The following is a 23064-nucleotide window of genomic DNA, read 5'->3' on the forward strand; positions in this document are numbered from 1 at the left end:
TGTTATCACTGTGATAGTGATACTAACAGTCAATATATATTTTTAAACTTGTCTCTTTGATAAATATTTCAGATACAACACAATTATATCCTGGGATGATAACTGTAAAGTGACACCATGTGATTGTTTGTGTAATGCATTATTTTTGCATCAAACAAATGCATTCCATTATTTGTTTTATTTGTTTTAACAACAACAACGACAATGCAAAAGGGCAGCATTAATTTCCCCCCAGAGACTTTCTACTTCTCATTGACAGTCGGAGAACAATTGGAGGAAACTTGTGTGATGCAAAGGAAATGTTTTGGTTTATGGTAAAATCAGAGGGTTTGGTGTCACGCAGGTTTTCCAGGGTTGAAGGGGATCGCTGCCATTTTTAACTTTCTGTCGTTTATAGCCTTTTAGAAGTGAAGGTACTGTAGAAAACAATACACCGCAGGGATTGTGCAATCCTTTAACACGCTCTTTGCACAGGATGTAATACAGGTGTGGCATGACAGGACTCCCTTAGTGTGCCGACAGTCAAAGTCTGCTCAACCTTTTGTGAGGTGACCTTCGTCAATTTCCAGTAAAACAAAAGACTCTGCATGACCCAGAGTATGCATGCACAGGGACAAAATCAGACATGGTTTCCTGAAATTCTTTCCTTCAATAGAAATGTAATTTTATACATATTGGACTTGTGTCAAATTGTAATCTTACCCAAAGTAAGATTAGGATAAGATTCCACTTTTCCAAAACTGTAGTGCATAAGTTTTAAAGCGACAACGGCAAAGAGGTTGGTGTGTGACTAAAAAGACTTTGTCAAGTGAATTCTTTGCCTTAATAAGCCATAATAAAAACAATAACAAAACAAAAATTACCTAAATGGTACACACTTTCTGCTTTAAGGCAGTGACTAATCATTTTAAATGTTGGCATTGAATTCTCTGTTTGTCAAATTTGAATCAAATTCATCATCTAGTAGTACATTAATAAACTGCTGCTAATATGAACTTTTTCAATGCTTAGTTTTGCCTTATATATATAAAAAAAACATCTTCTACTTCTGTAATCCTTCCTTATGACATTATATAACACAATTGAGGTTGGCGGTGACGGTGAGGCTAAATTGTGGGCTGCATGGCTTTGTTATATTGTGCCAACATGCACAATGCATACATTGTTGCATAACTCGGCCGGGGACAGCAAAGCTACGCAAAATTCACTGTGAAAAATTGAAAGCGCAGTCAGTGCTTTGCACGTCTTCAAACGTATGCTATAGAGATCTTTGAGATTTCTCCGGCCGTGCAAAGTGGTGTGACAGCGGTGCCTCCTTGAATTCTTAAATTAACACTTCTGCTGCTGCTTACGTGGGAACAATGAGACGCTGTCTCCTGTTACAACGCACATTAGCCCAAACGGTGGGAAATGAACCACACCTAGTGAGACGAAGGAAATCTGTGGTCCGTCCATCACTTAATGAGCGTAGAGTAAATAAACTACAGTCTGACCATGTGAAAACATACACAGAAACAATACATGTTTTTTTGGCACGAGTGTGTAATGTTCATGTTGTCCCCTCACTTGCTGTTGAGGGTTTATGAATCTATCCAAAAAACACACCTAATTGTTGGCTGAGATACATGAGTTGAAGCTGCTCATGTTAATTGCTAAATGTATATCATGGCTTATTTGATAAGCCTGTTTTCCATTGTGCTTTGTTACTTTATCTAAAAAGTTGAAAAACTGCAATATTTTGGCTTTTTTTCCTCCACAAACACGAGTATAAAAAGTCTGTAAGTGAGGTCTTCTGAATCAGCAGTGCCAAACTAGGGTCCACACAGCGGCATAGTGACTAGCACTGTTGCCTCACAGCAAGAAAGTCACCGGCCTGAATCCTGGTTCAACTGAGGGCCTGTCTGTTTGGAGTTTGTGTGGCTTCTGAGTGTCAGACTGAATGGTTGTTTGTCTCTGTATGTTGGCTCTACCTTGCCTTTCGCCCTATGTAAGCTGGGACTGGCACCAGCGCCCCCCTGCGACCTTCATGTGGAGGATAAAGCGGTAGAAGATGATGAAGATTAATGGCATGAAACATATCAATGACTGAAATACGGTTGTTTGAATTAGAAAGTAGTGGAAATCGGGTGTGAGGTGTCTCAGAATTGTACTTGTCCAGATCTTTTAGTGGCTAATCCTTTCAGCTCAATACTACTATATACTATAGTAGTTAGTTAGACAGCAGTTCGTTAGAAGTTAGTTAGGTTGAAAACTGACAAGTCGCACAGGTTCTGATGATAGATAGATTTACAAAGGCACATGCGAAGGTTAATATATAACAATATATGGCTTTGACAATGCACCTTAAAGGCACTTTAAAGGCACTTTAAAGGCAACGGTGCTTTGATACCAATTACAACAATAAACAGATAAATAGAATGAAAAATAAATAGCTTTGCCTGCTAGAGAGTTCTACAGTACTTAAAAGTACTGTATTGTGTGTATTTAGCTACTTTAATCCAGACTGCAGTACAACATATACCGTATAGGCTCCAATGTATCAAACATCCTCAAACATTCCCTTTGTCAGCAACTGTGCGTTCTTTTGGTCACTGAGATTCTCACCAGGGAGAGCGAGGAATGAATTATTCCAGGAATAAATTCACCCTTGTGTACTCCTCCCATAGTACTTAATGCCTGGGTTTGCATTAATCACCTCCAGTGAAAAGGTCTGCCACTCCTAGCGAGTCTCCACTCCCCCAGCTATGCCTGTATATCAGTCTGTGGCCTTACAAAGACCGTCTCAGCCTCATAAGTGCCGTGACTCAGTGTCCGGTACCAGGCTCCACCGTCATACAGTCCTATGGGGTGGAGGACAGCGCTTACCATGTCAAGCTGTGTTTACAGAAAGTGTTAATGTTGTTTCTCTTGTGTTGATACAGGGAGGGTATTGCAGATAGGGAGGACAGATGATGGGATGTGACTGGAAGATAATGTGGTTGTTGTTTTTTTTCCATCTTACGATACTAAATTATTGCTAAAAAAAAAAGTAATACTGCTCCTTCAAAGTGAGCCGTGCCTTGATCTTAGCTTGAGTAACATGCAGTTTTAAAACTCCCTGTTATTTAAATCATAGAGAACAGAGTCGGTCTAATTTCCCAAACATGAAAAACTGCAACATATGAAGCTGATAAACTACAGCAAGGCCAACGGCAAATTTGTTTCGCAATATCTTTAGAGTCATGATTGTTTTTAATGGGAGATATTAGACTTTACCAAAAAGTATTTTTTAATAAATTGTCCCATAAGTTTACATACCCAAGGTTAAAATTTGCCCTGGGCTGCATCAATAACAAGTTTTAATTTCAAGGTCCTGTGTCTAAGCATTAGAGACATCTAGTGGTAAGATTGAAGATTGAAACAAGTGGAGGACTCTGCACACACACCCCTCCTTTTTCCCAGGTGGCTTAAGAACTTTGCTCAATATGAAAGGCTTATGCTCAGGCTATAAAAACAAAAAACATATTTCCGTGTAAGCATATTTAAGTTCTGCCCCTAAAAGTTATTATCTGACCTTTGAAATACATTCATTTTGCACTTGTCATAAATCTGTCTGTGCAGAAATGTACGAAACACACCACTGACTGAGGATTTGTGTCCAAACATGTGCTCACATTTGCACTTTAGATTGTGCGAATGTGCAAAAACTATTGTGGGGGAAAAAAAATGTGTTCATGCACAATGAACGATTTGTGTCGTGCAGCACAGCAGACATTAGTGTGAGAACTCATTGAAAATGATTTACTCTCTGGAAAATAGACTCCTTGTTAGGGTGTGTGTGTGTGTGTGAATACTTGCCTTATTATCAATGTGAACCTCTTTTACATAGAAATATATGAGCATAGACACAATACCCAGTCATCTTTGTGTGGGCCTTCAAAGCTTTGTGTCTTCAATGTCCCAATAAATGTGTTGCTGTATTGCTCTGTTGACCAAACATAAAACGGACCCAATACAAAGGTTGAACTGTTTTACCCCTTTTCACCCTCCCACCCTTTTTTTGGCAGAAACAATGTTGCTGCATTACTTGACTGTTATCCTTCCCCCCTGATGATTTTCTGTAGCATTTTTTACTTCTCTTGTTTGAACAGATGCCGGCCCCCCTCCTTCTGCAGCCCCCATCCTTTGGGATTGCCACGAAGCTTAGTACAATGAGGTAACACTCAATTACATTAATGTGAGGAGTCCAGCCCAGTCAGTTCCTTCCAGTAAGCAACATCAAACGACGTGATGTATATCGCTCCTGGATGAAAAATTGTACGCCCTTTGTTCTACTTTATTTATGAATGGATTATGAAGGAGGGGGCTGAATGACCGTGCTCACCTTTCAGACTGCCCCATGCTTCATATAAACTATTTTATCACAGGACGAAGCCTTTATCAGCGGCCACCAAGCGAACTTCAAATAAACCCCAGTCGAAAAACTGATCATTCATGAGACTGCGGATATAGTTTTCCAGAGACAGATTCAGATCCACTGCACGAAAAGATATCTCCAACCTTAGATGATTTGTAAATGACTGGTTGAGGTGGAGTGGAGGCATACATAGCCAAGCCTTCTTACCTCATTAACTAACCTGGTATCTAAACGCTCCTCTAGAAGCACACTCTCGAGATAAGCAGCAGCTCATGTTGTCTGTAAATACAGAGTGTGATGACTGAAAATTCCCAGTGTCTGGTTCCAGCCTTACACTGCTTAGAGGCTTAGAGTTCCACAGAATCCAGAAGGCCATGAAGAATCCCAATGAAATGTCAACTTTGACCTTTTCTGACTCAAAAGCTTGGTTGCGTTTTAAGAAAATTTGGTAACATATCCATGAGCGTGTAGAACTGACGACTTTTAACGGTGTGAAACAAATACAGAGGAAAGACGTTAAGAAAGAAAGCTGGTAATGCAACATTCTGAATGCTGAAAACACCACTAACAACAATATCAACTCTTGTGGATATTAAGGTTTTTTGTTTTCTTAAGTGCTGCCAAGGACCTATTTACAATATTCCAAACACAGGCAGATCACACCAAGTACATGTTTGAATGCTCCCAAATGGGTCCTGAATGCATCCTCAGATCAGATCACAGAAGCCACAATAGGAGGTTTGAGGAAGCACGTGAAAAACATTCCCGAGAGACGTTATAACTGTACATAACTGTAATTATAACTGCGTTCCTTTGGCTGTTAGGATAAAATGAACAAAAATCAATTCTCACTGGACAAAGGCGCTGAGTAAACTGTCCAAACAGCAGGCAGCACAGCACAGCAAAGTTAATGTCATTGCTGTTTCTCCTTTTTGTGTGTCACCCTAAGAATTTACCCCATTTCTACTACCCTGGTATAGATTATAACAAGTCTCCTCAAGAAAAGGCATCATTTTCGCTGATGCAGAATCACATACAGTCACGGTGATGCACGAGTGTGGGAGTGTCAGTCACGTTTATGCTACGTTGCAAATTTGGAAACTATGGTGTCCTTGGTGAGAGACATGCCCCATCCCTTCATTTCCATATTACTGCAACATCCTGTTAGTATGAACACAGTATGCATCAGTATGCAAATTTTGTAGATTTTTTGGTGAGCAAAGACGTAAAGAAAACCCTTCCAGCAATTGCTTACTTACTCACTTGTTGCTAACAGCTGAAAGTTTGTGGCCCTCATAAACGTGCAGGTCACACAGGTAGTTTCACATAGTGTCATTTAGCCATAGGGGCCTTGCATTGGGCAGGTAAAGCATGCAATTTCCTGGTGCCTTGGGCTGGGAGGGGTCCAGAGAACAGCTGGTTAATTTAGTCTACAGCACCAACAATTTTGTGAGAACCTCTTTGAAGTCTGTGCTCTGATATGTAGCGATATGTAATGCAGTGAACACTTAGCACAGCGGCCATTTCAAAAGATCACAGGTGTAAATAATCACATATTTGACTTCCATTTAGCTACCTTCTGGGTGTATGCTAGCTCGTCGTCTCTCTGCCCCGACTTACACAAACTGAATAGAGCCACCGTTAAAATGTCAGCAACACCTGTGCTTCTCCAGCTGATACATCAAAAAGGAGCCATCACACCATGTTGGAGAAAACCCTCAGAAGACTTGTTGCCTTTACCTTCTGGGTAAAATACCCTTATTTCATAGTAGCAATATAAGAACTTGTACTCAAAAAGGAAACAGTGAAGGCCTTCAATGTTGATGTGGGGCCCCACAGGTTGTCTTTGCCTGGAGCCCCCAAAGTCTCTTGAAATTAAAAAAACCAAGAACACTTGTTCTAAAACATATTAAAATGCTCCTTTTAACATTTAGGCCCGATGATTTAACCTATTTCCAGTTAAATGAGGGTTTGAGGATGTTGTCAGTTATTAAAAAAAATTAGAATGTATTCATTTTCTTTATTTCAAAGGAACAGTGTGCGGTTGGAAAGTCTTTGCTCTGCGACGACGTGAGGCTTTGATCTGCTGACGATAGAATAAGATGAGTGGTGGAAATCAAGAACTTTGAGAACTTTGAACTGCGGAAGGCAGCATTGGACCTCTCAGAGTACAGCCTGCCGGAAAATTACTAGAAGAGTTAGAATTTGTGAGGTTTGTCTCTGGGTGTTATGTTTGACTTTTTATGCTGCAAAGTTGAAAGCATAAAAGGCAATCCAGAGTACTCCCTAGCCCAGATAAATAGGGGGTTGCATCAGGAAGGACATCCGGTGTAAAACATCTCTGCCAAATCAAATAGAGATCATCCACTGAGAAGAGGCCTGAAAGAAAAATAATACCATACTGTATTATCGGAAGAGGATTTACTTGAAGGATTGAAAAGGTCTTATAATTTTATGTTTGATGGTTCAGAGGGTATGACAAGAATGATTAACTATGTCGTAGTTTATGTGTAGATCCACTAAGAAGTTTGTCTGAAATCCCTCATTTAAATGTACATTTTGAGTGTTTTGTGCAGGTCACCTGCAAAAGCAGTGACGTTTTCCTTGTATGGACATCACTAAGGATGTTCTCCTGCACTTATGATTCATGTTTGTCAGTTAGCTGTGGTTGTGTATGTTGTGGTGGCCATAATGCAGGCCACGAAACGTGCATATTCTTCCTGTAATTCCACGACAGAGTCATGTGTGGTATTAGAGGGCTCCGCAGCAGAATAAGCAGCAGCAGCAGCAGCAGCTGAACAGAGCGCATCCTCCTCTCCTCGTTCCCCCTTTAAAGAAGCCCCGCCCCTAAATCAGTCGATCAAATTCAAGATCACACTCGTCGGCGTCGAACCAATCAACGCGCAGGGGGCACGGCCTAAGCGGTGGTCCGGGAGGGCGGCAGCCAATGAGAGGTCGGACAAAGAGCCCCACGTCAACGGTCGGTCGTTTGAATTGCTAAATATTCATATCCACGCTGAGCTTATTTAAGGAGCCGCGATGAGGCGACATTACGGAGGCTGTATGTATGTTTTTGTATGGAATTCTAATTTCTGCCGTGTGAGCAGAGCAGATTCTCAGACAAGTCAAGTGAAAATGTGCATGAACAGCTGCTGATAATTCATCGATTAAGAGTCCTGGTTGCCCTGCATGTTTTATTCACTACAAACTCTGAAGAAAACACAACCATAAACCTGGACTTGCACCAAACTGCACTTTGTAGTTTTATATATTTTACTTGCACAGACTTGTAGTTTATATTTTGTTGGGTTTTACATTTCGTTGTGTCTTATTAAGTGTCAAGTCTTTTGTTGTGTCTTATTTAAGGGTTAAGTCTTTTGTTGTGTCTTATTTAAGTGTCAAGTCTTTCGTTATGTCTTATTTAAGCGTTAAGTCTTTCGTTATTTTTATTTATTTATTATTTTATTGTGTACCTCAAGCCGGGAGTCTCTGCAAAAATGTCATCATGTCCTCATAATGACAATAACAATTCTTGAATCTTGAATTCAGAAACAACATGCCTGCATAGTAGTATTACTTGGATTGTTTTTATTCTGACATTGCTGGAGCTGAAACCAAAACAGTTTGCAGAAATAATTTGCAGTGAAAGTGGACAGGCACCTTTTAACAGATGAGGCTAATGAAATTCCACAGTTGTCCATCCCATAATGAGACAGTTTTACCCTGAGGTCCCCACCCTCACACCCGCCGCCCAGGGTCGCCCCGCCTCCCCCTTAAGCGACGCTTTTTTTGTTTTTTTTCTCGAGGGTGGTCATTAGCGCGTAGAGGAAGGGGAGGAGAAGGAGGACGGCTCTGCTTTTTTACACCTCTTCTGTGTGCCGAGAGCCGCCGTCTCACTTCAACACCGGCCACGGAGCGCACCGCGGCAGCACACCCTCTTTTTTCTATTTCCAAGAAAAGTGCCAAGATTCGTGAATTTTCCCCTGAAACAACAGTTTTCCGTGTCCTCTCCAGCGCGGAGAAACAAGTTTAACGCCCAACCGCCGCCGCCGTTGCTGCTGCTGCTCAGGAGACGCCGTGTCCGGTGTTTCACGCTCTCATCATCATCATCATCGCTTCGCCTCCGCTGTCTTTAGTTTAATTTCCTGTCTCCGTGGTAGTGAAGTAACCACTTAAGTGAATTAATTTCTTTTGGTTGGGTACAGCACACCCACACAACCAACCGGCACCATGACGCGGAGATCCTGTGCCATTTACTGCACCGGCATCGTGTGCGCTCACCTCCTGATTGTGGGAATCGCCCTGGTCGTGGCTCAAGTCTTCCAAACAATGATACACAGCCGACTGAAAAAGGTGAGTGATTTATTTATTATTTGAAGCACTGTGTTTCATTTCATTCATTTCCACACCTTTCTCTGTGTGTGTGTGTGTGTGTGTCACACTCATCTGCAGTCGTCAATCATGCGCACTCAGCATCCTACTGCTGGTAAAGCATCAGGGTCACAAGATCTGTGTTTAACGGTGTTCAACTGTGAACCTTTGATAGTTTTTAGTGCGATGTTCTCCCTGCACTGTCTCGTTCATATTTCCGCATTAACCCGTGGTTTGTGCCGGTGTTGTCTCCTGAGACGGATGAAGGATCAGCACACACACACACACAAACACACACATGCACGTATAGAAAGCACAGAGTACTCACTGTATGTATAAATCCTCTGTAACTGGAAGCAGGATTGTGTGACTTTGGGTGAGTTTGTCGTGACCTCGCACCTTGTTATGACCCTCTTTAATCCCCTAATTTAATCCACACACATATGCGTGTCTTCTTGGTTAATATTGATTTGACCAATCATCACATGGCGTCATTATCAAGCTTCTTGTTTTCAGTAAGCGAATGAGGGGACGTTACTTTACATTTGACAGGAATGTCTGACCCAGTGAACTGACTGGACAGACAACACTGACTCTGTAATGGTTTGGTTATCCCGAGGAGGAGGTTTCCCGGTAGTGATGTGGTTTAAACCTCAGCCAGCAGGGAAGCCTTGGTTTAGGGGGAGGTTTGCAGGTCTGGGTGGATGGATGAGTGAGTGGGGGGAAGGGATCTTGGTTGACTGTGTGTAGCCTGATCAGGGAGTCCCCTGACTTTCACTGATGTCAAGTTTTTACCTGATGTGACAACATATTTTCTGCAAAAGTGAGAGACACTAATGTAAAGAATAGACCACAATGCATATGTAATGTGCATTATTGTGTCTCTTACAGCGAGGTAAGAGAGTCACTTCTTGTGAGTGAGTTTGTGTATTTTTAAAAACAAATATTGAATGAGGTTTTTCCTCATTAAAATAAGAAGGAATATTTGTTTCTGACTTGGACTTTGTCTGTAAATACTGTAGTGCAAATCTTCGTGTGCTTATACATAAAAATAAACGAGTGGCGGGTTGGGGGTCTTGTCAGCTGACACCCTATCCCACCCTGCAGTCGCTGCTGCCCACCCTTTAAAATACCTCACATTCCTCGTATTGACATGAATCACGGATGTGCTGGATGCTCTGTGCAACTCATAATCTGTTCTTGGATATCGTGCTGCTTGTTTCCCCCGTCTTTTCTCAAGAAGAAATGCAGAAATGGCTGAGCTCAATGACACACAATTTGTCCAAGTTGGAGACACAAGCAACTCCCCCTCCTGTTTTTAAAATATGATCGAGGTCTAGTTTTCCCCTATTTTGAATCAAGGCACCATGTGGACCTCCAAAAGAGTTGGTCACAGTTAATCAACGGGGGGACATAATTCTGATGTGGGTGGCGATTACCTGAATGACAGCAAAGCTAATCCTCTTTGGCCATAGTCCTACTTTTGAATTGGACAAGAGCAGACATGCTGAACTGACTTTACAAAGCAGCCTAATCTGATCTTGAATGTGGCTCCTTTTTTGTTTGTTTTTTTAATAATAATAAATGGACAAGTCACAACTACCTCCAGGACATGGACTCTGTATGTATGTCTGCAGAGATGGGTGTGGAGAAAGCATTGTTAAAGTCATGTGAGGAATTTGACAGACTCCTTGTCCTCAGGGCTATGATTTTAGCCTCGGAGAATACTTGTGGAACCTTGTTGTTCTGCCTCTGAGTGGACACTGAAAAGACAACCACTCCCCTCACACCACTCCCCTCTGTCCTGTTTATGAGAGCAGACGTTTCAAGTTAGTAGGAGTGATTGAGCTGAAAGCGCAAAAGAACAAGGTTGTGTTAGGCTTTTACTCTAATTGTGCCGTACAGGCACAGTGTAAATGCGACATTCAAAACAGGAGCATTTACTGTAATAGACGTCTTTGCGTTTTCATTGCCGGTCTTGTCACAACAAGCTGTTTGGCAATGCCCTGAGTCACACCTGCACTGTTTGGTTTAACTCGTCCTTCCCATCTGACGACAAACACTGTATGTTGATCTCACTAACAAACTGTGTCCCTCACTTTTTCTTTTCTGATATATCAAGGTTTCTTTGTGGGGGGTTGGATGAGTGATTCACACGCAACTTTTGAAGGCCTTTTAAAAGACCTTTTTATTCAAGGTTGGCAAACAGGCGTTCGCATTCACTGCAGTCACACATATCTGTTCCTCACATGCTGCAGGGCGTAGACAAGTTGTTGTAAAAGTGACCATGTTTGCATTTTCTTTCTTTTTTTAAAAGCAGACTAAGGGGCTGAATTTTTTGGTTTAGCCTTATCTTTTATAGGAGCTCTTTACTCCACTGAGTCTCCATCACAATCCTCTTTCAGTTCCACTTTTAATTAAGAGGCAAATTCATTAAGGCTCGGGAGATTATCACGTCTTAGATACTTGAAGTTCTTTTTCAGCATGTCATTCGTGTTTGTGGAGACGTTTTTTGAAAGTGGTTAGTCACTCATCACATCACTTGATAGATTCCTGGATTTCGCCTCATTTTGAACCTAAGTAATTCTAAAAGTTACAAGAAAGGACATGCGAATGAAAAACAACTCTCTAGAGATTCATTTATTAGGTTTTTGGCTGCTTGGTTTGGGAAATTTAGTGTGTTTCTCTTTTTTTGGACATTTTACAAACTAAACGATTAACAGTCTAATCTTTTTAGTCTTTCAGTCTGATCTAGTTTGAGCCCTACGTTACTTCGCCTTTTTCTTAAAAAAGATATTTTTGTTTTGTTGACCCCACTGTATGAAAACCTGTGCTAGATGTCGACATGGAAATGATGTAACAAAACCCAGCCAACAATTGTATAGAGCGATGTCTAAATGTTGGAAGTTGTAACCCAAACAGGAAGTACACACCACGCCCTAAGCTATATTTTCTCAGTCGTCAGTGCCTTTGAGAGACCGCAGAAGACAATGTATGGCCTCTATCAACTGTTCCTTGTATTGGGGCGACGGATGGTTTTCAGGAACCCACCATTTAGAAAGGCACGAAAAGGAAGGAGGCCATTTCTCCTTTCCCAAGTTTAAAAATACCATCAAGAATGGACGAGGCTTTGTTTTCCGTGGTCAACAAACATCCTTAGCTACTGTGTTTTCTAATAATGTTGGATGGTTTAGATCAGTGGTATTCAACTAAAATTCTAATAGATCCAGTTAGAGAAAAGTCTGTCCATTCTGGGTTAAAAGCCCTGTTTACACTGTCCACTTTTCTCTTCTTAGAGAGTGCCATGTTTAGTTATTTTTCTCTGGATCACTCTTCACTCGCTGTATCCGTTACTCTTCTCTCTGTCTGTCACTTGCTTCTTACCTCCTTCACCTGCCCGTATTGAGGGTCACAATGTTAATGGAATGCACAGATTTGATTGGCTTTAGTGGCATCACGTGGGAGGGCTTAACTCGAATGCAATTGGTCAGTGGATTTCCTGATTCGCTTCCTGAGAAGGTCCAAATAGAAGCACCCCGTCAAAATTTAAAATACTTAAATAATTTATTGACTGTAGGTCCAAGTCCGTATAGGACGTCATCTGGGTCTGGACTCGGACCGTGGTCCACCTGTTGGTGACCTCTGGTCTAGATAAAGTTTCCTGATTACTTGTGATCAGGCATGTGGCAGCTAGACATGTCAGACATGTCACACCCTGTTACGACTGAATTAAATTTTCAGGCTCCTTTCTATCGATATGGTCGCAGTGAAAACATGAAATCTAAAACCCTTCACCTGATTGTTGTGATCGCTTTGACCTGTATCACCTGTGTATAAATGCTCAGTTTCGCTGGTTTGTGGGTGGGCTGACTAGTTGTCTAATTTAGATTCCTGTCAGATGCTCTAATGTCTTTTTGCTGGTCCTGACAGTTTGTTTTGTTTTTAGCTATGATGGACCTTTCTCCATCTCCCTCTTGTTTTTCAGAGTCTTGGCCCAGCACTGGCTCTTTGTAGCTAAGTGTCATATAGGCAAGCAAATGGCACTCATTCGTACTCGTGTGCACAATTTTAATGCCATTTTGCCATTTCTGAAACCTGACTGATATTTGACTTTTTGTCGATAGGAAATCACTTTGACGGAGAAGAGCCAAGTGTTTGAGGCGTGGAAGAATCCACCACCACCTGTTTATATGGAGTATTACTTCTTCAATGTGACCAATCCAGGGGTGTTCTTGGCCGGTGGGAAGGCAGCTGTTAAACAGATCGGACCCTATACTTACAGGTAAGTTTGTTCTGAAGACATGCAAATGAAATAATGGAGTGCAGCTGTAAATACATGTAATATTCTCTGCAGCTGTTAAAGCGATCTTGCATGTGGTTCATTGGGGAACATTTGGTTGATGCTTTTGTTTAATCCAAACAAAGGACATCTGGACTAACTGACCAATGCCCTTTTCTCACCAGGGAATACAGGCCGAGAGAAAATGTGACTTTCTTGGAGAATGGCACCAAGATTTATGCCTTGAACCCTAAAAGTTTTGTCTTTGTGCCTGAGAAGTCCGCTGGCAATCCCGAGGTGGACATCCTCACCACTGTCAACATCCCTTATGTGGTAAGACAACAGACCATTAATCAAGCCCTCCGATGTCACTTTGATCAGCATTTGTTTGTTTTTTTTGTACCAATTCCTCCAACACACCTTGATCATACAAACTTCCTGCAACCCAAGCTGATTTGATAAAACCTCTGGATCATATGGTTTTCAACAAACTCCTTCACATCGGTTGGGTCTAACATTCCTTTCCTTGTCATTGTCTTTCCCCCTCAGGCGGTAATGGATCAGCTGAACTCGTACTCCTTCTTCCTGCGAACCTTTGTGTCCATCTACATGAACAGTTTGGGAGTTGAACTGTTTATTAACCGCACCGTCCATGAGATTCTGTGGGGATTCAAAGACCCACTCCTCACAAAGGTCCACTCCATGAAGCCTGAAGTGGACGAATATTTTGGGCTAATGTGGAAGGTAAGCTTGGCAGCATGGCAAGTGTTTTGAACACGCTCTCCCCTCTTCCTGAATGTGACTTTCAGAGACAAGCTAATACAACAACCTTAAGAAACCTTTTGGGTTTAACACCTCTTAACCCTTGTTGAGGTTTTTTAAAGCAGCAGACAAGAGGAAGCCTGTGCTGCTGTCATGTAAGAAGTGAGATTGGTCACATGCTGATGGAAGATGATTTCTACTTCCTTTTTTAATGGAACATCATCTGCAACACTGACCATGTGATGCTGAGTGAATTTGGTATCATAAATGAAGTTTATCGGTTGGTACACAGCCAATCAAAATCATCAGTGGTTTTCATATGAAATTATTAATTTTCAGTCCTTTTCAAAACAATCTTCAGCTGTTTTTTTTTTTTTTCAAATGTAGCAAAGAGTCAGGGATTTGGGCCTTTAGGTGAGAGGGGGGAAAAAAAGCATTTTAAAGAATGCCCATAACCAACAATTGACAGTGTACACAACTTTCTGATATGTTGTTTTCATAAGTTGTGAGTTACAGCTGCAAACCCTGAGACTATCCTCAATAGTATACTAGTGTGTTCCTCTGAGGTCATATTGGTCTAAGTGAAAACGCCTAAGCTTTGTTTTTTAATTTTTTTATGTTCTGTAATCAATTACTTACTCCGTATTGTGTAACAATCTGGTGAGAATACTCATAAGGCTCATGTTATTGGCAAACACAAAGCAGCATTTCTTTCACAGTTCCCAAGGTCCTTTGTCAGCAGACATAAACAGTTTCTGACTCAGTGCCTGTCTACTGTGTCCTCAACGGCTTTCAGCCACACCAGTTTTGTCTGAATGCGGTCTTGTTTTCCACAGAAAAATGGCACTCATGAAGGAGAGTTTGTGTTCCACACCGGCGAGGAGAACTACCTGGACTATGGCAAGATTGACACATGGAATGGCCTGAGGTAAAGACTCATATCAGCCACTCTTATCATCTTTTCCTCCCGGTGATAGGAAGTGATCAGACTCCTGTGCGTCCATATAAGATTTGTGTCAGGAAAACATATCTGGGGTGACTTTGCACCTTGAATGTGATCAACACGTGCCAGTGAAAGAATCAATACATCTGAGGTTGGCCTAAAGAATCCACTGCTCACAGTCAATTTGTTGATTGATTTTTACCTCCCGCTTTTTTACTAAGTAAAATACCAAACAAATGTTGCATTCGGCTTCTGTTACATCTTCATCTGAGCGATTTCCTGGAAAGTTGTGCAATGAAAACAGAACCGCTTTGGGTTTTGATTAGTAGACTACAGGAAATGATGTAATGTTGGCGACGTGTCACTTCATCTGATGCACACTTGGCAAATGCTTTTATTCAAAGTAACGTTATAAGTAATGGACAACAGTCGAGGTCCAGCAGAGTAGGAAACCTTTGAGTCGGCACTTTCTTCTCCATCTAAATTAAGTGAAATGCAAGGAAATCAAAGCAAAGAAGTGCTCATAAGTTTGACCTAAATGAATAAACAACTGGCAGAGTTATCAAAACTGATTGGAACGGGAAATGGTTAAAATTCAAGTGTGACTATAACTGATATAGAATTTCATAAAGTTGAAAAAAAATTGCAATGAATGCAGTATTTCTTCTGAGCTGTAGCAAAAGAATATAAAGTGGGCTAAAAAATTTTTTTAAAAAGTATGTCACAAACTTAATTCTCCGAGTAGAAATACCTCACAATATTACCTGCCACTTGTACTTGAGCTACACTGAACACTAACATGGCCTGCTTTCTGGAAATCAATAGGCAGATGTCCTGGTGGTCCTCCAATCAGAGTAACATGATCAATGGCACGGACGGCGCCGTCTTCCATCCTCTAATAAACAGGAATGAGTTGCTCTACATCTTCGCTGCTGATCTCTGCAGGTATGTGTGTGTGTGGGGTGGGTTATTCATTTGTTTAGTCAAAGTGTCCTAACAGGATGAGGACCAGGACTTGCGCTGTGGCTCAAGTGGCTGAGTCATGCACAGTAACCATATGACTGTACTGATAAGGACCCGAGTTGTGTTTATTATAACTTCCTGATTAGACTGACGCTCCATTCAAAACACGTGCGAATATGGGAGTTTGACCTAAACGCGTCAAGAGAGGAAGCGATCATCTCGTACTTGACATTCTATTCTTGCTGACAAGTTCCCCCTGCTCAGAGGATTGAAGATTAAGACAATATTTGACATTATATTCTTTTTGATGGCTTTTGAATTCTATATTTAGGCTTCCAAATATTTTGTTTTTAGAGTGTTCCTGTTGATATTCGCAAAAGACGCTGATCTTGTTTTCTCTCCTCAGGTCTATCCATTTAGGCTATGTGAAAGATGTGGACGTGAAAGGCATCACAGCGTACCGCTTTGCACCCCCCAGCGATGTCCTCATGAGCCCCAAGGACAACCCCGCTAACGCGGGCTTCTGTGTGCCAGCTCGCGACTGTCTCGGCACCGGTGTGCTTAAAGTCAGCGTTTGTCGTGAAGGTAGAAACACTTTGACCCTTTTCTCCACCACTCTGACCCAGTTACCCACAACCACATACTTCCCTCTTTAAGTACAGGCCAGTGCCATGGCACAGATTTCCCTGTTCTTTTTTACCGCCCCAAAAAATGTCCTCTCGGTCAGTGACCATGTTCCCTGCCCTGGTGTGTGATTCCCTCTGTTTGAGCATGCGAGATTTGACTCAATACAGGGATCAATCATTAACAGTGCTGACTCCTTCTGTAGTGACTATTGAAGTATTTATGGTGGTCATTGAGTAGAGTGTGATTGCACAGATAAGGCAATCACCTCTGGGATTGAGGCATGAGGTCATTATACTATCATGGAAAAATATGCTACTGTACCTCGACAACACAATTTGTTGATTTCTTTTTTTACTTTCCCCTCCCCCGTCATATACAGCCTGAAGGCCCATCCTTGTTTCTAGATGGGATTTTAAATGTTGTGAATTAGAATGATGTAGTCTGCTACAGATTTCTGCAATATAAAACTCATTCAAAAATCTGTTGCAATTAGGAATCAGGAATAGGGTGAAAATTACTTACATACTGAAGACATGTTAATTATTTCTAGCATTTTATTGCATATTTATTGTTACAGCATTCAATCACCTAATTAATGAATTGTATAGTTAATTATTATTGTTGTGGCAACAAATTTAGAATAAATGGCGACTCTGTCCCCTTCCTACTGTGCCTCTTGGAAATACATTTTTGGAGTACATTTTTAAAGACAAAATATGTTTGCAAATATACTTAAATACATTCAATAACACTAGTTGGTTATTATCTTTAAACGGATGAAAAGTAAGATCACAACAATTCGTTCCTCTGAAGAAATAGTCTTCATTATGACGGGTCATCTATGCCTCTTAATCTATTTCACACATTCTTGAGCTATCTGCCGCACCATATCACTGCATGATAATCCTATTTATCTGCTTGACAAAAATGTCTTTCGTCTTTGATCGGTTTACAGCCCTCGTTGTTTAGACAGTCCTCCAATGTCTGACGTGCGTTTGTCTTGTTTTCCATAAGGCGCTCCCATCGTGGTGTCTTTCCCACATTTTTATCAAGCGGACCCTGCCTACATCAATGCGGTTGATGGACTCAACCCCAACAAGGAGGAGCACGAGACTTACCTCGACCTGCAACCGGTATGACTAACATGATATCTAAGCAGATCACAGCCGTTTGGGCGGATCTGTGTTGAGCATCACTCTTCCGGTTTATGACAGTCTTAAAAAAATGTGGATAGATCTAAAAGCGTGGATGTTTTTGTTTTCATTAAAGTGTTATTTGTGGTTGCCAAATTCCTTATACAGAGGGTGTATTTGTTCCTGAAAGCAAACTGACTACTCTCTACATTGTTCAGCATTATTTTCAATGGCTGGGATAGTATTTTTCTTGCACTCTGTGATAATATAAGAAAGAAAATGTTGAATATTCCCCAAAAATGTTCCCTTGGGTCTAAAAATACTGTCTTTGTCTCCTCCTGTAGACTACTGGAGTGCCCATTCGTGCCTGCAAGCGTGCCCAGCTCAATGTAATTCTGAAAAGAGTTAAAGGTTTCCCGTAAGTCAAACTTTGTTTAACTCTGTGACCCACTAACTTGTTGCCACACACTGTCCTAATTTTGGCTCCGTGTTGAGCCAGAGGTTCACCCTGACTTCACCCATCTCTCTTTCTTCTTCTCTCCAGCAAGACCAGATTTCTCAATGATACCATTTTCCCCATCATGTTCGTCAATGAGGTGAGAACCCCCCCCCCTCTTTGAGCACTGAATTGAGATAAACTATTCTAGTATGAGACACCTAAGTCAATCCTGTTTTGTTTTGAATTTAGACGGCGACTATTGATGATGAATCAGCTTCCCAGATGAGGACACTGCTCCTCATTGTGACCCTTGTGTCAAACTTCCCCTTGCTCATTGTGGGTATGGGCATCATCCTTCTGCTCGTGCTTGTTGTCTTGTTCTGCCGAAACCGCCAGAAGAAGGTAAGCGCTGCCCCTGTTGTCGTGTTGCTAACAATCCTGAAGTGTCGTATTATTAATCCCCACAGTTGCCCACTGACATGAGCACATAGTGTAAATGTAGTTGGTAGTAAACGAGTATGTCACAGTAAAAAAACATTTGGGTTTTGAATTATTTCGGTTTTCATGCATTAACATCACTGCTACAGCTGCTGCAGGATTAACAACACGCATGTTAACTAACACATTGCATGATACCTGCAAAGCTTGCATGGGCAGTTTTCCGCAATTCCCAGATCAAATGGTGTTCATATGTTTTTTGTTTTTTTTAATACTTGCCGAATATATCTTAACAGTCGCTAAATCTTTTGATGAGTCTTTGTATTCAGAAAGATTGCATCCAAGTTCCCTTTGGGACACTGTAGATATGAACCGTGCTTTTGACGTAAAAAAGTCCAGAGGATGATGTAAAACACATGTTCACCTCTTATCTCTAGCTGTGCAGGTCACTGATTTGAACCCCGGTCTATCCTGCCGCGATGTTACTATAGTTCAGGTCATTCATTGCCCAGAGAGAACCTGTTTTTTCCCCAGTGTAAGATGAGGATGTGTACCACTCATGTTTGCTTTACAATATGAGTTTATTCTAGCATACATATAATTATTAGAAAGAAGCAGAACTGGCTAAAATATGTTTTAATACAGATTAAATGTGAATAGTGACATTTGTGTGACAGGGATTAGGCTTCGGCTTCATACTTGCAGTGCAGACATGAAGTGGTTATGATAATTATCTGCATAGATATGCATGCATTGAAGTTTACCTCAGCATTGAGAGACTGTTATTGCTTAATTGCAATGTGATGATATGTTGTATTAACCATGCTCTAATTTTAATTTTCTGTAACCCCCCTTTTTTTTCCTTTTCTGTTTTTTAGAATGAAGTAAAACGTATTGATTTTACTGAAGCTTTTCATTCTTTTGCTGTAAGTCTTCTGTTTTTGCCTTGTTTGCTGTTCTCCTTTTTTATCCACCATCATCTCTTATTATCATATTTAATTGTTGTTATGGGACATCATATTCCTTTTGAGTTCTCACCTCATGGTGTAATTGTTTACTTTTTTAAGTTAACGTTTCTTGTGGTGATTGATGGTGAGACTGGGTGCATTTGCTGTGAACGTCGCAGTTTAAAACATTTTACACCCCATTTTAATGTTAGTGTTTCATGTAAAAGACGACAGAATATTTGGACATGTTGCCCGTGCGATGATACTAACACGACCTCTCCTCCCCACTCTTCCTGTCCAGACGGCAAAAGAGGACACGGCCTACACTCAGGTCAGCAACAAACCAGAGCAGCCGCCAGAAACGCAGGCCAGCAAGCCAGCGAAGAACGGCTCCTACATTGCCATGTCTCCAGTGGAGGCTGAGAAGTGTTGATCAAGGATCTCTGCCCCAAGAATGGAGCTTAGGAAGGGGGCTGAGGGAGCAGTACATGGGTGTTACATTTCCACGGGTGGGGGGTTTACACACACACACACACTAACATTGTGGGGGTCCCTTTTCACATATTGTGTGGGGTGGGGAGGATGGGGAAAAGGGGGCGGGGCAAACCCCCCTGTATACGTTTAGTCAGCAAAGACATTGCTCCTCTCACTGAGCTCCTTATGACTGTCTCCTCGTCTCTTCTACCTGCTGAGCATGGCCCTCGCTGCCTGCTGTACTGCAACACAACAAACTCCTACACCTTTATTCCTCATATCTGTCCTGGTCGCCCGTGAAAGATGAGAGGACTCTGGTTGGGCTCGACCAGGACAAGCCTTTTTCCATTATTCTTCTGAGGGAACACGGTAGCGTAGAGGCATCATGGCTGCACAAGGATGCATGTAGAGGGTGTCGTATTCTTGCTCTTTCCTCTCCATCAGTATTGCGTGTGGGGAAAATCCAAGCCAACAGATATAAAAATAATCCCATGTCAACTGAATCATTTGGACAAAACTGTGAGCTTCTGCGCTCGGAGGATGAAATGGTTTTGCTAATAACCTCAACTTAGCATATCCTTTTTCTGGGAAAAAAAAGAAAGAAAGAAAAACAACTAACTGAGCCAAACTATTTATAGCAATTTTTTGCCTTTTGTTCCTATGATGAGTAAGTGTGCGCGCATACTGCACTTCCAAGGATCGGTGAAAGTGTGTGCTCTTTTATCTCTTACTTCATTGTCCTGTTTTGATGGACAATGACTAAATGGTTTTTTTTCTCGATGCAGGCGCAACGTCGTCCGGCCACTGAGATACTTGTGATTTTGACCCCACCCTTTCTGTTCCTTTGTCGGCATCAACCTTTTCCCTCTAAACATTGCTTTAAGAAATGAAGGGGATTAGTAGCTAAATGTGACATTGTTGGGATTACCGACGGTGGCCCCGTAACATTGAACATTCACGTTTAGCCACAGAACGTGTAAGGGAGACTCCAACTCGCTCTTTGCCTTAGAATGGTTCAGCGTGTTCTTTATATTCTTACATTGTTCAAATAAGCTGGAAATCTCTTGATATTGTACATGTGTAAAGGGGAATTGTTGCGATACCTCTGACCAAACTCCAGCAAGCGGTCCTTCTAGTTTTGCAGATAGACGCCAACTTTTGCTGTGGCGTTGAACATCTACACTGTTACATATTAGACAAAGCACAATTTGGATTGCTGATAACCAGTCCTTACACAAGGCTACCAGGTTTTTTTGGGGTCCTAGTAGTATATATATATATAGACATATATATATATTTACATCTCATTTGTCAAAGACACTGTCAAGTGCTGTAACTATAAAAAAGAAAAGTGGAATCACTTGGTGTCGAAGGACCCCCGTTCACCCCCTCCATGCAGTTGATCAGTTTGCTAAGGAACTGAAGGCTTTTAGGCGAACGCAGCAAACGGCACTTGAATCACTGTTTGTCTTACATTTCCTGTCGTCCTTTCATTTTTCTGTCCTCCGCGTGTCAAATCCGTTGGCCTCCATCAACGGGAAGTGAACTTCAGGCCATAATCCTGTCAACGTGGCAAAATTTCCTGCTCTTTGCCTGCAAATTGTGCCGTTTCTTCTTTTTTTTCTGTCTCTGTCATTTCAATGCAGGTGGTCCTTATGTTCATTACATTTCAACGGTTTGTTTGGGCTAGTTTTGGTTTTGATGACGTTGTCAACGGAACGACGGACGTCCCGGCCTCTGTGTTACTTTTTACGTAGCACGCGGTGTCTTTATTTTGATATCCTTTTTGTATTTGTCATTGCTGCTAAAAATAAATGCCATAGTCTATGGACATGTATTTGGAAATGGGCTATTCACCATGACATTCTCATTCTGGACGATGCACAAATGCTTTTTGCCAGTCTTAAACCTTGAAGGTTTTCTGTGTTTGACACCTGAGCATGAGACACAAAGCCCATAGTTCACCACAGTCATTCCTGGTTAGTCAATGATGCGACCGTATCGCTTTTATCGTCGAGGTTAGTAAACTTGACAGAAGGACGAGCCACTTTGGCAACATCTGTTTGGTGTGAGACGTTTCCTAACCCTCTCGTGCAAAGTCCTTTTAAATCAAAGGTTCTTTTTTGGGACACGAGTCTCTTTTCCGTTCTCGTGCATAGTTGGATGAGAAGTTTGATGCTGCTCTGCCAAATATAACACAGGAGATGGTTTGATTAGATTAACTCGGCACAAATTCAGGGGAAAAGGATAAGCAGCATTATCCAAAGGTCTACTTGGTAAATAATTAATTGAATTTGATGACTGTTAAAATGATGGGCAAACGAACATTATTAATCATTTTAAAAAAAAGACAAAATGTAGCTGTTTTTTGGTAGAGTCATTAATGGCATTTAACACTGTCCTGATGTTTTTATAGATGAACTGATGCATCAAGAAAAGAAGCCACAGGCTGATCATGTGTGAACATAGTCTGTAGGAAAAAATATAATTAAATACGAAGATGATCTTGATAAATGCAGGCGACTTTTGTTCCCCCATTCACAGAACTTGTGCCATGTTACCCTAATCTTCTCATCTACTAGGTCACCAGGAAGTAAAAACTATCATGAAAGGCCTTTTTAATCATCATCATCCACATTTTGAAATCTTTACTTGAACCTGAAAGACCTTAATCCCTAGAAATGTGTGCGTTGCTTGTGCAGTGTCTTTTCAAACACACACACACACAGACACACGCGTGCGCATGCACCTGAGCCATCACTGCTTCTCCTGTCTGACTTCTATTACACTGACCTTTGAGTCCAATCCTTGAAACCCATTGGCTCGTTCCTGCTTGACCAAAGATAACCCATATAGATCTGCTCCAGCGCAGTGTTTACTCTCTGCGATAACAGCTGTGCCACAAAATCACCGCCTACCTTCTTTTTTTTTTTTTATTAAATAGTGCCACCACTCGTGAAGTATTTGCAACAGTGTTATGTGTGTGTGTGTGTGTGGATGCATGTATGTGCCTTTTTACATCAAGGCAACAAAACAAACATCACAGACGGTGGTTTTGATGGGTAGTGCTTTTCTTCACCGGTGCGAAAGCAAACAGGTGCTCTTTGTGAGCAGAGAACATTGTCAGTATAGAGCAATACATCCAATACTGTGTAAAATAGATAAATGTGGATGTTTATGTATTTTTCTTTCCTGGATTATTTTTTTTTCTTTGTTTCACATGTGTAAGATCTCCCCCCCCCCCCCCCCCATTTTTGCTGTAGTGAAGTTTAAACTTTTGTTGTGTAATATT

The 23064-nt window shown here is 41.4% G+C and overlaps 1 protein-coding gene across 3 annotated transcripts; it reads left to right on the forward strand.

Annotated features, from left to right (window-relative positions):
• Positions 1–6687: 6687 nt before the first annotated feature.
• Positions 6688–21634, forward strand: scarb2a (scavenger receptor class B, member 2a). 3 transcript variants are annotated; one of them, XM_058635806.1, is made up of 14 exons: positions 6688–6837; positions 8602–8749; positions 12892–13049; positions 13232–13379; positions 13596–13790; positions 14645–14736; positions 15577–15696; positions 16121–16299; positions 17356–17474; positions 17819–17892; positions 18019–18070; positions 18163–18315; positions 19230–19277; positions 19600–21634. In XM_058635806.1, exons 2-14 carry the CDS (start codon positions 8627–8629, stop codon positions 19729–19731), a joined length of 1593 nt encoding a protein of 530 aa, XP_058491789.1. In that variant the 5' UTR covers positions 6688–6837; positions 8602–8626; the 3' UTR covers positions 19732–21634. The 3 variants fall into 3 exon arrangements, with proteins under 3 accessions (XP_058491789.1, XP_058491790.1, XP_058491788.1); XM_058635805.1 differs by lacking the exon at positions 6688–6837 and having other exon boundaries at positions 7544–8749; XM_058635807.1 differs by lacking the exons at positions 6688–6837; positions 19230–19277 and having other exon boundaries at positions 7541–8749.
• Positions 21635–23064: the final 1430 nt, after the last annotated feature.

The sequence above is a fragment of the Solea solea genome, chromosome 8, assembly GCF_958295425.1.
Source record: "Solea solea chromosome 8, fSolSol10.1, whole genome shotgun sequence".
Lineage (NCBI taxonomy): Eukaryota > Metazoa > Chordata > Actinopteri > Pleuronectiformes > Soleidae > Solea > Solea solea.